This window comes from Saccopteryx leptura, chromosome 9 (assembly GCF_036850995.1).
Source record: "Saccopteryx leptura isolate mSacLep1 chromosome 9, mSacLep1_pri_phased_curated, whole genome shotgun sequence".
Classification (NCBI taxonomy): Eukaryota; Metazoa; Chordata; class Mammalia; order Chiroptera; family Emballonuridae; genus Saccopteryx; species Saccopteryx leptura.
The window spans coordinates 27,542,116-27,554,877 of NC_089511.1; the positions used below are offsets into that span (position 1 = coordinate 27,542,116).

Here is a 12,762-nt window from a genome sequence, read left to right on the forward strand (position 1 = left end):
AATGGAGCCTTGGCTGCAGGAGGGGAAGAGAGAGACAGAGAGGAAGGAGGGGGGGTGGAGAAGCAAATGGGCGCTTCTCCTATGTGCCCTGGCTGGGAATCGAACCCGGGTCCCCCGCACGCCAGGCCGACGCTGCATTTCCCTATTAACTAATGAGTTTAAGCCTTATAAAATAGTCGTTTTTTGGCCCTAGCCAGTTGGGTCAGTGGTAGAGTGTCGGCCTGGTGTGTGGAAATCCCAGGTTCGATTCCCTGTCAGGGCACACAGGAGAAGCGCCCATCTGCTTTTCTACCCTTCCCCCCTCCTTCTTCTCTATCTGTCTCTTCTCCTCCTGCAGCCACAGCTCCTTTGGAGCAAAGTTGGCCTGAGCGCTGAGGATGGCTCCATGGCCTCTGCCTCAGGTGTTAGAATGGCTCTGGTTGCAACAGAGCAACTCCCCAGATGGGCAGAGCATTGCCCCCTGGTGGGCATGCCAGGTGGATCCCAGTAGGCGCATGCAGGAGTCTGTCTGACTCCCCCCCTCCCCCCCCAGCTTCTAACTTTGGGGAGGAAAAAAGTCGTTTTTCTTATTTTTCTATCCTGTAGAAGAATTTATGTAAGATTGGTGGTTTTATTTTGTTAAATATTTGGTAGGCTTTACCTTTCAAGACATATGGATCTAAAGTTTTTATTCTGAGAATTTAAGAAAAGTATATAGAAATTTTTAGTTTTTCTCTTTCTTCTTGCAGCAATTTTGAAATAGCGTCTTTCTGGGATTTTGTCTTTTTCATCTTTATCTTAAATATATCTTAAATATAAAGTTGTCCACCATATCTTGAGATTTTGGTATTTGTAGGCTCTGTAGTGGTGTCCTTTCATTCATCCCAGATGCTGGTCGTTTGTGTGGTCTCCATGCACTGGCATGGGCTTCAGCACACTCGTTCTCTAAATCCTGCTAGCTTCTTATCAATCATTTTAGTCTTTTCAAGAAGATGACTTTTGGCTTGTTTCTCTGCATTTTGTGTTTGCTTTATCTTTCTTAGTTTTTCCTTTTATTACCTTCCTTCTGTTTTCTTTAGGTTTAATTAGCTGCTTTAAAGATTTTCTAACTTAATGGACACAACTCATCTTCTGTTTTAATATACGTGTTTAATGCTGTAGATTGTCTCTTTATCCATGGTTTTAGCTAAGTTCTATAAGTCAGTTAAAAATATTTTTTAATTTTCACTGCAATTTTTTTTGAGTCACAGTTTTCTTATTTAATTAACATATTGCTTAGTTTCCAAATGAGGGGATTTTCTAGGATCTTGTTATTGATTTCTAATTTTATTCTATTTTGGTCCAAGAGTATACTTTCCAGTTTAAATCTTTTGAAATTTGCTGAGACTTGCTTTTGGCCCTGAACACTGTCAGTTTTGGTAAAAATTCTCTAAGTAGTTGAGTGTATCTTATGCTCTCATGTTCAGTGGTTAGCATAGTCACTGACTTCCAGTTTATCAATTGTGTTGTTCAATATTTTATATACTATGTATAAGATCCTGTTCTGATTAGCCTCATTTGCTCATCACAGCTAGTCTGTGGCAAAAGTATTATCATTAACTCTATTTTGTTTTATTTATTTTATTCACATTCTTCCACCCACCCCCATTATCAGCTTCTTTGTATCTCTATGTCTGTTTCTGTTTTGTTCATTTATTTGTTTTGTACTGATTGCAGTTTTTAGTTCATTTATATTTAATATAATTCTAGACATATTTGGGGTTAAATATATCATTTTATTATTAGCTTTCTATTTATCCAACTTTCTTTTTATTATTCTACTTTCTCTTTCTATTAGCTTGTTAAATTTGTATATTTTTCTTAGTGGTTATCGTAGAGATAGCCACCTGAATCTTTGACTTCTTAAGGTCTAATATAAATTAATACTTGATCACTTTCTGGATAATACAAGAGTCTTAGAACACTTTAATTCCATATGATCACCTCCTAGATTATGCATTATTATCAGCATAGTAGTTTCTGCTGTGTATGTAAAAATTCACAAACTATTCCCATCGTCGTTTAGATTTTCCCATATATTTATCCTTTATGTTACTCTTTGCTACTTTATGCATTTTTAAATTTCTATCTACGGTCATTTTCCTTCTGCCTGAAGAACATTCTTTAGTATTTCCTCTAGTGTTGATCTATTGATAATATATCCTCTCAGCTTTTATATGTTTAAAATTTTATTCACATTTATTTATTTATTTATTTACAGAGACAGAGAGAGAGTCAGAGAGAGGGATAGATAGGGACAGACAGACAGGAACGGAGAGAGATAAGAAGCATCAATTATCAGTTTTTCGTTGTGGCACCTTAGTTGTTCATTGATTGCTTTCTCATATGTGCCTTGACCATGGGGCTACAGCAGACCGAGTAACCCCTTGCTCAAGCCAGTGACCTTGGGTCCCAAGCTGGTGAGCTTTGCTTAAAACCAGATGAGCCCGCACTCAAGCTGTCAACCTCGGGGTCTCGAACCTGGGTCCTCCGCATCCCAGTCCAATGCTCTATCCACTGCACCACCGCCTGGTCAGGCTGTTCACCTTTATTTTTGAAGGATATTTTCATTAGGTTTAGAAGCTACAAATACTGGCTCACCTTTATAGGCCTTTTAGCTTTTCCAGATCTTGGACCAAAAAATTCTGTCATCATGTCCCCATGTTGCTTTCACAGAATTTGTGTGTGTGTGTGTGTGTGTGTGTGTGTGTGTGTGTGTGTGTGTGTGTGTGTGTGATTTTGTCCAGCTTTTCTAATTGTTCTCAGTGGGTGTGTTGGTCTAAGGAACTTAGGCTGCCAGTGCTGGAAGCAGAAGTTTTGGAAACTTAGCACAGTGTGGGGCACCTGGTGAAGGACTGAACACATGTCTGCTTTACTTTCCAGGTCTGTTTACTCTTACTAGATGGTAAACTCTTTAGGGTAGTGCCCATGTCTTAACCCTTTTTAATTTCTTATTCTTTATGTTTAGTACCATATCTGGTCATAATTGGCAACGGTTAAATGGCCGACTATGCCATGGGCTTTTCTGTGGCTTGGCCTTCACCTCTGAAATCACTTTGTTCCCTGGGCAGGTTTTCTCAGCCTTACACTTTTGACATTCTGGGCCAGGTGATTCTTTATGTGGGGGTTGTCCTGAGCATTGTAGGATATTTGTAGTATCCTTGGCTTTGATCCATTAGATACCTAGAGTATGCCATCCCCTGTGGTGGCCACTGAAAATGTCTCTGGGCATTGGCGACTGTCTCCTAGAAGGCAAAATTACCTCTGGTTGAGCACCACTGGGGTGATGTGTGTGGTGTTCAATAAAGGCCATTCATCATGACTCAGTGTGTTGTATTTGTGTTGTCTAATGTTGACTTTTCTTTAAACCACAGGGTTTGAAACTGCCAAGTCTTTTGCCCTGCATGGTGCTCACGTGATCCTGGCCTGTAGGAATATGACAAGAGCCAATGAAGCCGTGACACGCATTTTAGGAGAATGGGTAAGCAAGCACTCAACTATTATTTTTCTTCTTAATTGTCAAATACACATGCCAGGATAAACACATGGAGGTTTTAGTACAGTGCATAAAGTTTATTGCTCTTGGAATAATGCTTTCTTTATTTTTAAAGCTATATTCACTTTGTTTACTTTATGAATGAAAAGGACAAGCAAACCCATTATCGTCCGCGCATTTGTTTATAGTTCATTGTCAGTGTCATCTGCTTTATTGGTCAGAGGTTTGAGAATGTTTACTCATTTGGCTCATTTATTAAGAAAAACAAAATGTGGTTAACGCCCCTAAATACAACGAAGAGGTTGTTATGCTTACGGTTTTTAGGTTTAGAAAAGAGCAGACTTTAACCCTGTCTCTGTTTTTTTCCTTTTGGCTTTCTTGTTTTTGTGTTGATGTATCTATGCACAAATATTCATTCATTGAGGGCTTGCAGTGCTCTTGGGGCTGAGAATATAGCATCAAAGAAACCAAAATCCCTACTCTGATGGGTTTACCTTTTAGGTAGAAGGAACAGAACAAAAAGGGATAATTGCTCTCGATATTTAACATAATGTCAGGTTGTTATATATACAGTGAAAGATAATAAAGCAATGCAAGGGATTAGGTGGTCAGTGGAGACCCTTCCAAAGGTGTGACATTTGACCCGAGACCTGAATGAAGTAAAGAGGCAAGCTGTACCAGTGTCAGGGGAAATACTTTTTAAGCAATGGGAACAGCATGTGCAAAGGCACAGAGGTATAGGATCATGTCTGGAGGACTCAAAGGTCAACAGGGAGGCTAGCTGACTGGAGCCAAATGGAAGGGGAAGCTGGTGCAGAGATGCCCCAAGTATGACACGCAGGACCTCAGAGACATTGGTGAGGAAGACATTAGAGGGTTTGAGCCAAGAGTGACATAGTCTGATTCATTTTTAACATGATCACTGGGCTTTGGTGTGAAGTATAGATCCATTCATTTAGTCAGTTGTCATTTATTTACATATTCATGCAGTCATGGGTGGGATTCAAATAATTTAACAACTGGTTCTTTGCCCTAATGACCATTTTAAGTACAAAAGAACAATTTACTGAAAGGTAGTTTATCATTTCATGCATTTAATACTTAAATAAGAACAATAAAAGAGGTACATAAGACTAGGTTATTATAAAAAAGATTTAAAAAATATTAATGAAAAAATATTAAAAAACAATAAAACTGTTACTTAAGATATTTCCAATGACAGCTTGTCACCCCCTGGTTGATAGGCACTATTTCTCTTTACATTGCATGTTTGTTTACTGAAATAACAAATGCGAGGGGATTAAAATATAGTATCTCATCAAAGGTATAATGAGTTTTATGAAATAAATAAATAAATATTACAAGCATAGTTTTGTCAAATCTTGACCTATGGACGGAATGAACATGACCACGGGCACTTAGAATACGCTGTTGCACAGATGAATGTTAAAAAAGAGCAAGGAATGTAAATTTGTGATTTCCACATTGGGTGGCTGTGCAGGTGCCCACCTTAGACAGAACCCTGATTACAAGTGCCATTTTAACAACCTGTTCGCCAAACTGAACAAAAAAATAGGCATCAGTTTTGCCGAACTGGTGCAAACCTGCTGAATCCCACCACCGAATGCAGTATACCACCCTGACAGGTACTGGGGCCTCCCGTTAGGGAAAAATAGATGTTCCCATTGCCTTGGTAGAGCTTTCAGTTTAGAGTGGAGGACAGACTTAACCAGAGAAATATAAACCTCACTGTAACCTTGAAATAATGGTAAGTGGTACTATGAAATACAGGGTACTCCAACACAGAGCTATGCCAGTGAGCTGGGGGCGAGTCACAGTTCCTGGGAAAGGATTAGTTGAGCTGAGATCTCATGAAAGATGAGGGGAAAAGTAGGAGAAAGGTCCAGCTGAGGAGAGGGGGTGGGGGGAGGAGGAAGAGGAGAGAAGACAGTCACGTGGCCGGGAGCCGAGGGGTCGGAGGCTGGATTGTCCTTGCCAAGGCTGTCTTCATTTTCTGAACCCCGTGGAAGACTTCTTGCCATCTGAAGAAATAGACCATGGTTTGTTTAAGAGAATGTCCAGAGTTCTGGGCAGAAAATTTATAAAAGTCAAGAAAAGGAAGATCTGTTTCTGCTTTTTCAAGCAGAATTTCAAATTCAGTATATTTCAGATGAATGCTCGTCTTAATATCACTGGATTAGTTTTGGGGTTTAAATTAAAAATATAAAACAAGGTCCAATTTTTTCCAGTCAGCTTAGTATCTTTATAACTCCAAAGTTAAAAATATAATAACCTCTATTAGGTGGTAGAGTAGTAATTCTTAGAATTGTATAAAGAGAATAAGTGATATTATATAGCATATACAAAACAAGAAGGTATGAAATAAAAAGTGAAAGTTCCTCCCAGTCCTTCTCTTGGAAGGTAAATATTAGTAACTATTTCTTATGTATTCTTCCAGAAAGAGATTGAATATACTTGCTCACACACAGACATGTTGTACGTTGATTTTTCATTTGCTTAATATTATACATCTTTTCTCATCTTCCTCATGTAGATCTGCCTCACTGTTTTTAACTGCTATATAATAGTCCATCATGTGCTATACTGTAATTTATTTAACCAAGCTCCCTTTTGGGAGGACATGGGGTGGTTTCATCGTTCTGCTGTTTCAAGTGATGCTGTCTGAAAGTTCAGTCTCTCTTAACACTTCCATTCAAAACCGGGTCTCAGCTATGGCGCAGTGAGCGTTCTTGGTATACACTTTTGTGACTACGCCTTTCGGGCTGAATCTTAGCCTTGGACACGTTGACTCAGGGGCATGTATTTTAAAAGTGTGGCTAGCAGTTTCCCAGTTTGTCATCCAGTGTTGTCGTACCAGTTTCTAGCCATGCTGCCAATGCATAAGAGTACCTTGCACCAGAGAGTGTCACACGAGTAACATTTTGCCTGCTGTTGTTTTATTTAAACTGGAAAAATCAAATTCCAGTGGCCCGAGTGATACTGTAATAATCATATTATACAGTAATATTGTTTAAACCCAGGCTTGGAAGATAATGCTAAAATACAATTATATATGCGTTTTAAAAATTGTCTTCCTTTTTCCTTGTATTGAATATATCAAAATAAACTCATCTGTATTTATTCCGTGATCACTATTGTTTGATGCTTGCAGGCAGACATTCCTGGATTGGCCCTCATTAGCCATGGTACTTTGGCAAATCTCTCAATCTGTTTGGTGCCTCAGTTTTCTCATCTCTAATGAAGAAGGTTGAATGGGATGATCTCAAAGACCCACCATTTGATTTTCTTTCTTGCATTTTAAGCCGTAATTGGGTGCCTGTGAATCATTTTCAGATGACAGAATTTATCACTGTACAGTTTCATTCTACCGTGCAGTGACTTGAGGTCAACCAGGAGGCAGCGCTCCCAGAGAAAGAATTACCTCCTGATCCTCACTGTCAGGGACGTGGGCAAAGGAAATGGGAACAAAAACAAAACCAATGCTCATGTGGTGTTTCAAACGTTTTAATCACAGTTCATAGGCTGAAGACTGGAGAAACTCAACCCTTTCTTTGGCCATCTCTCCCATCTGGTTGCTTGCTCTCTGTGAATCCCATTGTACCATGTTTCCCAATCCCCCTGGACTGTGGTGTGGAAGCCCAAGTTCAGCACCAAGTGCTGTCGGTACCGTTTAATATCATTGCGTGTAGCGCTGAGTGTGTGCGAACCTTCCTTCGCAATGTATGTTGAGCTGGGGTTTCAGGCCCTTCCCTCCCACTTCCCCACCCTCGAGATATGCCGGTCCCGTTTTTTTGTTTTGTTTTGTTTTGTTTTTTGACCTCATTTCTAGGGAAGGATTTTTATCTGTTATAGCATTAAATACCACCTATGTTTCTCAAGGTCAATTTGATCTACTCCAGTTTTCCCAGTTGCATCCTGTCAGTATTGGAACTGGGAAGGTTCTGCAACATATTGGTATCTCCCAATGGAGATACCAATGAATGGAAGTGTTTTGAGAATCCTTTTGAGATTCTCAAAAGGATGCACAGTTGTTGTTGCAGCGAAGCTCCCTCAGAAGCGTTCAGGCCGTGTGGCTCAGTGTTGGCTTGTGCATGCCGAGGCTCCGCGGGCAGTCTCAGAGCTGCCCAGGCGGTGGAGTTCAGGCTTCGTCCCCAACGTGTTACTCCTGCCGGGCCCTTCTCTTCCTGGCTCCACTGTCCAGTCCCAGAATCCCGGAACACTGATCTGCCTCCAAACCGGTGGAACATTGCTCTCACTCCCTCCTCGGGGCACCCCAGGGCCATCATTCTTGTGTCTCTCTCATGGGCTATGTCCTGGGCAAGGCGCTTTGTATCCTTATTTAGGAGGATGCAAAAGCCTGTTTTTCCTCCATTTTACAGAAAAGCCAGTGGGGGGCTTAGAAGGGCGAAGAGACTTGCCCGGAGTCAGACCGCTGGTGAACACAGCTCCTGGCCTGTCCGTCTGCCCTCCACACCCAGAGTTGGTCTACTCCGTGCCCTGGCCTGGCTTTTCTACCACATCCAGTGTCACACATGTTCCTTACCTTTCAGGCTTTGCTTTCATAACTGCTAGATGCTATCTGAGTGACTAATTTCAGGATTAATCCTATTTCTCAGATAAAGCTACTCTGATACACTTTGTTGTCCCAAGCAGTCCCTTTTCATGGAAAATATTCTTCATTGAGTTCTCCAACCACTTTTGGGGCGATTCAGCTATTTAATAAGATATAACAAATGAAAACACATTCCATATGGAATTTCATTAAGAGCCCATATATAATTACTGCTACTAATAACGATTTCATGGGAAAATGCCCTCCTGCTGAGAATGTTTTAGAGGCTCCAAAGTTAGAAATAAGAGCAGAGTTGAAAACAGTCAACACTGGATAACACAAACACTGCAGAGATAAACCACATTCTTAAAAGGCCAGTCCATTTAGCATAATTTGAAAAGGAGGGAGGATGGGTCTGTCTGTCAGCCCCCAATCGTATTTAAATGAAGCGTCTCTGGAAACGGGGTTCCTGCCTGTGTTGTTAAGCAGTCCACCACCCATGTGTGATCGGCCTCATTCACAGCCTTAAGTGGATTGCAGACTAGTGTCCCTGACCTCTAAGACAAGTGCCTAATATTTTTCTCAGTATTCCAAGGAGCCCACCCAGCTGGCCGAGTGGGAAATTTGTAGTGTGTTTTCCTATTTGGGGGTTGGGGTGGATTCCCTTTTATTTAACAGCACTGTCTGTATGTTAGGATTTCATGTGCACCCTCTGGGACACTGATAGGTGTGTCTGAATCCCTGCAGTTCTGTGTCTTTTACTGTTCTTTACTCAATTAGTATTGATTGGGGTGGGGTTTTCTTGTTGTTTTTAATGGATGTCTGGCATGTCGCACTCTTCTTGCTGAGATCTTAAGATCTCAGCATGTGTGCGTAAAGAACAATAGCTGATAAGGTATCAAATATAAACAGTCACAGCAAGACCCCGTGTCCCACTGTAGGGCTCTTGAAAGGCCTAAGTGCGGCTCCCACTATTACAGTTTGCAAATTTTAGTTTTTTCTAGAGCTTGGTGGGGTGGGGGTTGGGGGGGTCTAAAACTTCTGGTCCCGGGGAGGAATAAGTTTGAATAGAACTGGAGCGGATGGGCCTGAGATCACCCACCCACCTCCAGTTGTGTGCAGGAGAAAAAAGGCTGGGGTGGAGGCCGCATCAGACGAGGGGGAGGGATTGTCTTGAGTGTCCAGCCTGCCTCACTGACAAAGTAAAGAGTGAAACAGGTGGTGGGCTCACCTGTGTGGCTGCCCAGTTGTGAAGTGTAGTGCCCACTGTAGGTTCTGAAGCTCTAGCATCCAATTGGGAACGAGAGAACCAATGAGTCTGGTGGAAGTGGGCTGGTATGGCAAGAGGGGCTGGTGGCCCTTCCTTGGAATTATTATAAGACCCACTCCTAATTCCCTGCAACGTGTCTCGGACTCCTTCCCCTATCATAAGGGAGGAGTGACCCAAGTATATTGAGTTTGGTGAGAGGGTTTGGTCCCTGAGAAAGACTTGGAGCCTCTTCTTTTCTGACCTTTTTATTAGACTGGTTAGGATGACATTCTTTCTTCGGCTGGGGCAGTGCCACAAAGATCCAGCTCAGAGGGCCATGTTTTCTCACGGATCTCTAACTGAGAGTTCCAAGAGCTGTGGAGAAGGCAGGCAGCTGGTCTTCAAAACACCTCCTGGGCAGATATCCCTTGCGGTGGGTAAATCCTCTCCTGTTGACAACAACTGCTCCTGCTGTAAAATGTGCCACATTATAATATCAAAGATTAGAAGCAGATACAGCCTATGACCTTGGGCAGATTATTGGGCAAGTTTCTTAACTTCTCTAAACATTAGTTTCTTCATCTGCAAAATCCGAATACTAACATCTATGCCAGAGATGTAGGAGATTTATAGTATGAAGTTCATTGACTATATGTGTGTTTAACACATTGCTGAGCGTAGATTAAGTGTTTAATTAAATGTTAGCTGCTGCTATTAATAACAATATTATTAATTATAATAATAATTCCTTATTAATACATGAGAGTACAGAGTGATGCTTACTTTCCTCATCTCTCCGAGTGGTTGAAAGAGGAGCTATAGGGAGGATGTTTATCAGCATGACTCCCATGGAGTTGCAATGAATTATTTTTCTGTCTTCGTTTGTCTGGACCCCTACATTTTAATAGATGTGTATTTAGTTTGTTGATTAGTATTTTCCAGTGGAGCTCATATTAGCACTCAACTGTCATTTGAAAAGCCATCTTAATTATTTATGTGATTGCTTTTCCTTTTGTATTTACTCAGAAATACACTTTGCATATATTTAAGAAAGATGATTAAGGGATCAGTCATCAAGAACAGCAAGCAACGGTTTAGATCAGAATGGTTATTGAGAAAGCAGGGAGATGAGGGGTAAAGAGAAAAGATTTATTAGTCAGAGATAATGGAATATACATGTGTTAGGGAGAGCACATGCTCTGTTGATTGTAGCCACATAGTTTGATGCTGCGGAGACTGAAGCATTATAATTATTCTAGTTGTCAATAGTTGATACCGGGTTTATTCATCTAGTTGAAGTGAAGGCATGTGGAAAGCCGACAGTATTATGTCATATTGCAGCTTCGTTGATGAACATTGGGGATAATGCTTTTAATATTATTTTCAGGTATGAAATACTTGGTACTATTCAATGTATTAGGCACGTGGGCTTTGACACTTCATTGTGCTTTTAATAGATATGAACACCCTGTGTTTTCATGACATGATATTGAGGAGGGATGGGCTAGGATGTTAAGTAATGAATTGCTTGCACTTTTAAGAACAAGTGGTGAAATCCAGCTAATTTTAGGTTCCCTCAAAGCTGATCTCTTATAGCTTTGATTTTTGCAGGAATTTCCCCTGACCTCCTTTGATAATAACATCTTAAATCCCATAATTTGCCTATCCAGATCTAAGGCCTTAGGTGTGATGCCTTCTTTCATGTGATGTGTGTGTGTTGGGGGAGGCATACAGCACGTGTTGTGGGTATTTAATAAGCCTTATGCCTGTCCAAACTGGTGACTTGTCTTGGAAAAGATGATCACTATTCAGTGCATCACAAGTTATAGGGCTTATCCCCATTGGTTTGAGTGATCTTTAGCTAAATGAAAATATAAAAACTATTAATATTATTAATAGTTACAGATTATTGGGAAAAGTTCATCCTAAATCAGCCACTATATTTTTTCCTCATTTCTTTGCTTTAAAAATTGTTTTTATGTTTAGTATTGGATTTTCCATAAATAAAGTTTGATAGCAACAAGTCTGTGAACCAGCAAGAACTATATAAACCACTTGCTTAAATCAATAAGTGCATGCACGCACAGATAAAGGTAAAGATAAACTTCGAGAGCTCTCCCTTGGGACATTTTTGTTTACAAAATGTCATCATTACTGTCACCTGCAGGTGGGGTTGGATATTCATAGTCATCTCTGTATTAGGTACTATGCTGAGCACCAAGCAATGAAGTATTTATGTTCTATGTCAAACCCATTTTGCAGATAGAGCATTGGAGGCTAGAAGAGGGGAAAAGCTTGCCTGATCTCCCACAGCTGGGAGCTGTGTGGTATAGATCCAGGATTTGAAGCTGGATTTTCCTGGTCTCAAGGCCATCTTGTTACTTATTCCAAAATTCCTGGTGTGTGTTGTGTCAGAAGATTGGCCTTGGCCCTCACCAGTTGGCTCAGTAGTAGAGCATTGTCTCGTCATGTGAATGTCCTGAGTTTTATTCCTGGTCAGGGCACATAAGAGAAGTGACTATCTGCTTCTCCTGCCTTCCCTCTTCTCTCTCTCTCTTTCTTCCTCTCCGTAGCCGTGGTTTGATTGATTCGAGCCCATTGGCCCCAGGCACTGAGGATGGCTCCAGGGAGCCTCTGCCTCAGGTGCTAAAAATAGTTCAGTTTTTGAGCATTGGCCCCAGATGGGGGTGGCTGGGTGAATCTGCATTGGGGAGCATGCAGGAGTCTGCCTCGCTATCTCCCCTCCTCTCACTTAAAAAAAAAAAAAGAAGAAGAAGACTGGTCTCTCTTTTTCAAGGACTTAGCCCTGGATTTTGTTCAGAGAGATGTTAATGTTTGTGTGTGAATGCTTCTCTGTTTATGATATGAGGATACCTGTGATTCCCTGGGAAAGAGAGCTACCTGGGTGGCTCTTTATAATCTGATGAAGTTGATGAAACTCACCAAAGGAAGCTCTTTCTTTCCCAGACTTCCGTTTCAAGTGGTGTAGAGTATATTTACTGTTCTACTTAAGTTGGCTATTTGACCTTTCTTGTCACAGGTCCAGGAAGGATTCTTTATCAGATAATAAATTATTCATCCCCCTCGTAGACATAATTGGTTGCTAAAATATTCTGAGTTTTCTCTGTCTCCAGAATTCCTAAAACGGCTGCTTAGTACTCACCCTCTACGTTTTCCATTTTAGTTCTCATTGTGATAATTTTGCCGTGACCTAATCTGGAGTGGTATTCATTGCTCTTTGATCATTGTTCTTTTTTTTTTCTTCTCCTGGCCACCGCTCTCGGTCTTGAACGGTATCTCTCAAACTTTATATTCACTGTAACCTTTGCATAACGAGGGTTGTGATTAACCGCAGAGTTTGAGAGAGTGAAAGTCAAGCCTAGGTGGCCGGCTTCAAACCATCACTCCCAATCAGGTGAAACCCAA

At 41.0% G+C, this 12,762-nt stretch overlaps 1 protein-coding gene across 5 annotated transcripts in view; it reads left to right on the forward strand.

Annotated features, from left to right (window-relative positions):
- Positions 1 to 12,762, forward strand: part of WWOX (WW domain containing oxidoreductase) — a 1,014,498-nt gene that overhangs the window by 53,007 nt on the left and 948,729 nt on the right. For all 5 annotated transcript variants that reach the window (XM_066349487.1, XM_066349490.1, XM_066349489.1 and 2 more), the window contains exon 5: positions 3,393 to 3,499. In XM_066349487.1, the coding sequence (XP_066205584.1) occupies positions 3,393 to 3,499 (107 nt within the window). The remainder of the gene's footprint in view (positions 1 to 3,392; positions 3,500 to 12,762) is intronic.